This window comes from Podarcis filfolensis (assembly GCF_964270895.1).
Source record: "Podarcis filfolensis genome assembly, chromosome: 2".
Lineage (NCBI taxonomy): Eukaryota > Metazoa > Chordata > Lepidosauria > Squamata > Lacertidae > Podarcis > Podarcis filfolensis.
This window is the reverse complement of record NC_139605.1, coordinates 113,891,900-113,896,733: the sequence shown is the minus strand read 5'-3', so window position 1 is coordinate 113,896,733 and position 4,834 is coordinate 113,891,900. Positions and strand designations below refer to the sequence as shown.

General features: G+C 48.2%; 1 protein-coding gene across 14 annotated transcripts in view; it reads right to left on the bottom strand.

The window, feature by feature from the left end:
- Window positions 1–4,834, bottom strand: part of ZNF385A (zinc finger protein 385A) — a 198,261-nt gene that overhangs the window by 66,954 nt on the left and 126,473 nt on the right. The window contains exon 1 of one of the 14 annotated variants that reach the window (XM_083599409.1): window positions 262–1,067. The exons of 12 other annotated variants lie outside the window; for them this stretch is intronic. In XM_083599409.1, the coding sequence (XP_083455535.1) occupies window positions 262–390 (129 nt within the window). In that variant the 5' untranslated portion in view covers window positions 391–1,067. Of the gene's footprint in view, window positions 1–10; window positions 168–261; window positions 1,068–4,834 lie in introns of those variants that run through there. One more of the 14 variants, XM_083599413.1, reaches the window with a different exon arrangement.

The window sequence follows — 4,834 nt, the reverse complement described above, 5'->3', positions numbered from 1 at the left end:
GCTTGCTTACCGTCTTCCCAAAGGCATCTAGCTGGCCACTGCGAGAACAGAACCCAGAACTCCTTGTCTGCTACTGGAGTAACACCCCTCTCCCAGGAATGCAGAATGGACCTGGAGTTCTCAAAATATGCCCACCACCCTGCGTGAGCTCCGCTTCCGAATAGCCTTTTTAACTGCCCTGACACCCTTCCAGGCAGCTGAAACTGACCACACCACCCACCCTCTCTGTCCAACCATTCAGAAGACGCTCCGGTGCCCTACCTTCCATTCATCCATCTTCCTGCCTGCCCCCAAAATGTTTGCTCTCAAGCCAGGTTTGCAGTGCTGTACAAAGGACAGGCAGTGGCAGCAGTTCTCTGCAAACTTGACGCTCCCCACTCCGGGGTCCATAAACCCAGGGGCATGAGCACCGGCGTCAGCTTCATTCAAACGCTGCTTTAGCAGGAGCCGGGCAAAGCGAGAGGCTCCTGTGAACTCTGGGATTTGGAATGGCCAGCACAATCAATTCGGCAGGGAGCAAAGCTAGCCTGGGGGACAGTTCCCAGGGACTCCCGCCTGCTTCTCTTCGATACTCTGCTGTGAAAGCAAGTAGCATGTTCTCTTACTACACACACACACACACACACACACACACACACACGCCTGGAGAGCTCCTCGCCAGAAGCAGCTGCATGCCCAAGAGCTCCTTGTTGTGAAAGAAGATTTTCCAGGCAGGGAAGCATGTCTCATTATTAGATGCCTTTGGGCTCCCCAAACTTTGCAAGATGATCCTAGGAGAGCTGGCAGCCAGCAATCTCCCGCCCCGCTCCTTCCCAAACCTCATCCCCTGTCATGACAAGCGAGCAAGCAAGGATGGCGATTGTCTCAGTCTGCCTGCGCTTGGCTGCAGGCAGCCTGCGGTATCTATTCTGGAGCACAGAGCTGGCACCCGCTGGGTGGGGATGTAACTACATCTTGTCATGACATCCAACAAGCAGAAACCCCGCGTTCAGCAGATAACAGCTCAAAATAATACCCAAGCCATAAATAGCCCCTGTGGTCTTAGCATCTGACCCTGTGGGCGGCCCAGGACAGGAGGTAAGGACTTTTTTCTTTCTTTCACTTTTTCTTTTTCAAACCTTCCTGGACTTCAGAAAGGAACAGGCCCCTGGGGTGGTAAACCTGTGACTGAGCTGGGACACTTACGAACGCAGGTGAAGGCTCACGTGACGGAATGTCTCTTGCACTGGGAAAAAAAAAAATAGTCCCGGCACATAGTAAACTAGCATGTCAGGGGAAAGGGGTGGCCGGATCCTGCTCCCTAGTATGCTGGTTTTCTATCATACAGGTGTGGGGGGGGTGTGTAGAGGAAATCAGTCATGTGAGCCTTTTCCTGTAGCTTGAAGTGGTAAAGCCCAGATACACATAGTTTTTACTAAGGTTGTGAGCTAAGTCACAGATGCACACCTCACTCCAGTCAACCTCAGGAATTGTGCCTCCCTCTTCAGGGAGAGGTTCCACCACAAAGGTATTTTATATATATATATATATATATATATATATATATATATATATATAATGACACCCAAGCTCCTCTGTGTTCCCAAACCGCCACGGTCTGCTTTTCCAAACATCATCCATTGAGCATTCTCACACCAGTTTCACAACATGTCCCGCCTGAATACACAGTGTACCTTCTAGAACTAAAAAACTTGATGCATGAGGAAGACAGTGTAAAGGAGGGTTTTTTTAAAAGATAGGGTGGGAATGACAAAATAGTGGCATTCTGCAGCCTGGGAACTTGAATTCCCAGCTTCGAAGAGGAGCAAAACCTCGTAGGGAGCATCTATCGCAGAAAGAGATTAATAGATTGGAAATTGAGAGTCTATTACTAGGTGAAGACCAGGGTTTGTCTTCTAAAGGCTTCTGGGTATTTACTGTGTATACCTAAGAGAAAGCAAGGGGGAGACAGGCTTGAAGCTGGTCATCTCGTTTTCAGTTTTGGGAGAGGTGTAGTACCCAGTGGGAACTAAGTTTCTGCAAACTTCTGAATGCCAGAATGCACTTCTACAACTGGAGGTGCACCTGAAAAGGTTTACTTGGAATATAAACAGGAGCAGGAACTACCCATCCTCAAAGGAGCTCACCCTCTTGTGTTCCCGTCCAAGTCACTGCTGTGAGCTTGCCTTCTGGATGAAAAGTGGAGTGAGCTGTGAGCTTGCTGTGAGCTTGCCTTCTGGATGAAAAGTGGAGTGCATACAGAGAGCTGCAACATATAGCTTACTCTGAAGGCGAAAAACTGCTGCGGTTCTAGCACAAGAGCTCCGATCTTTTCCTAAGCAGAGAAGCAACAGCATCCCTGCCCCTCTCAACAGAGGCTGACTCAGAGGAATAAGGTCAGAGAAACAGATCGTGCTGCGATGCAGCGGCAGCCTCCCCAATGCAGAATTCATTCTCAAATAAATTTATCACTGGGCACAATTCGGGAATTACTAGATGTGGATGTGTGTCAAGAGAGCCAGGGCTCCTGGGAAGTATTGGGTGGAGCAAACCAGGATTCCTTGGTTCTGCCTTTAAATATGGAAAATATTTTGACATTTGACATCCTTCCGCAGGGCCTGCAAGATGGAGCTGTTCCACCAGGCCTTTGGTCAGGGTTCAGTCTGACTCATTTTGTATAAGAACAAGCATGAAGGAGGTTTCCCAGCCCACTCACAGGTCCTTATGATATCAGTGGAAACAGGTGGTCCTGGCGAGTATTAACTGCTTTCAGTTTTAACCTGGGGATTGTCATTTGTCTAGTTTTAACTTTAATTTTAATTTATTTGAATTAATTTTGGGGTGCATTTTAATCGATTGCTTATTTTTATGCATATTGTATTGTTTATATGATGGGAGGGTGGGGTACAAATAAAATATCATCATTATTATTATTATTATTATTATTATTATTATTATTATTGGAATCTACTGCTGGGAAGTATGGCCTAGCCTGGGAGCCAGACTCCCTTTGCCTTGGGAGATAACAAATATCTATCAGTGACTCTAGCACCACAAGGGTGAGATAAGGAAGGGAAGTCAAGACCCTTTGGCTTGATTATGCAAACCTTTTCAGGAGAAAATGAAACAGGGTTCATACAGGTTGTAGGGGTTAGAAGTCAAGTTCCCTATTAGGTTTTCACCCCTGCCTCTAGACAGTGCCATTTTCTTTCTCTCTCCCCTCTCTCTGCTGCCTGGCCAGAGCATCATGAGACTGAACATTTTAAAATGCCAGGGATGAAAATGAACCAGAATTGGCAGGCCGTGGGGGGGGGGGGGGAATCAAGCATCAATGAAGAATAGTGGCAGGAAAGCCAGCTGCCAGCTGAAAGGCTCAGAAGAGGGGCAGGGAATGTGCAACAGTTCCTGGGAAAGGGGACGAGAGGGTGACAACAGGCCTGCAGGACAGGAGATCCAAGGCCCAGAGCAAAAGCTCCCAAAGCCATCCCCACTAACCATGCCCCTGCTTCAGCATTCTGTGTACAAAACCACAACCGGAAGAAGACGGGGTTGTTGTCCTTAGTAAGCAGGGCTGTTGGGGTCTCACAGCTCATCAGCCACTAAGGCTGTGTACACGTTAACATCTTAAAACGCAGCTAGGTTGTTCTTTTTTTTCTAAATTTGGATCCCAAATTGGGTTGCGGGGGGCTGCAATGCATCAAATCACACTATTTCATAAGAACCAATGGGATAGAAAAGGATTGTGGCGAATGTCCTGCAGAGACTGCTTCCCAAACAAGCTGTGGGAGAACTCAGGATGGAGAGGGAACAGGAGAGCGTAAACAGCCAAAGTTGGATCATGGAGGTTGTAACCTAGGATCTGCACGTGTTCTGAGTACAGCACAACATTTTGATTATTGGCTGTTTGGCACAGTCAGGCCATGACTAGGATTGAGCATAAAGGCACATGTTTTGCTTTGGAAGCCAGGCACAAAATACTGCAGCTGAGAGATGGGGAGAGATAATTCACAAGAGCACCCACAGCCCAAATGCTTTGACTGGAGTCAGAGTGAAACTCAGAGACGTGCAGCTGTTACTATCTGCTGCCGCCACCCTGCAAATACATTATCTAGGATTTAGTAGGACTTTTTGTGGGTGTATGCCACAACTCGTCACTGGTGCAATATTAGCGGTGGTTTTTATACTGGACCACCTACAAATTATTCTGCTTTATTGGTTGTTCCCTGGTGCTTTCCTAATGTTATTGCATGTTTGCTGCCTGGAGCGGCAGTTGCACTGCAGTGCAACAAAGGGGGGGGGGAGGCAAAAGAAACCCAGACCGTTAGTGGTATAGAAAGTTACAGGGTTTCCGCTGGATGTTACACGAGGTGCGCTGATTGGAAAGAGAGCAGCACGTCCACCCTGAAACCTTTGCAGGCTCAAACAGTATTGAAAACAGAGGTGGGACGTGTTACTGCTCCGTACCATCAGAAGCACAGATCATGAACACACAATGAAAATGACATGTGGAGGGGCCCTCGAACGCTGAAACTCCAGACTGCCACCAGTTATCTACAGAGAGGGGCAGTAGTGTATCCTGTGACAGAGGGCCAAGAGGCTCTTGGGCTGTAACCCCAAACCCTGGGAAGGCAGGGGACAGGGAACCTGGTTAGCTCAGCTGGTTAAAGCCTGGTGCTGATAATGCCAAGGTTGCAGGTTCGATCCCCGTGTGGGGTAGCTACATATTCCTGCATTGCAGGGGGTTGGACTAGATGATCCTCAGGCTCCCTTCCAACTCTACGATTCCATGATCCTAAGTAGGCTCTCCAAATATTGCTGGACTGCAAAACCCACCACCCCTGGCCACTGGCCCACA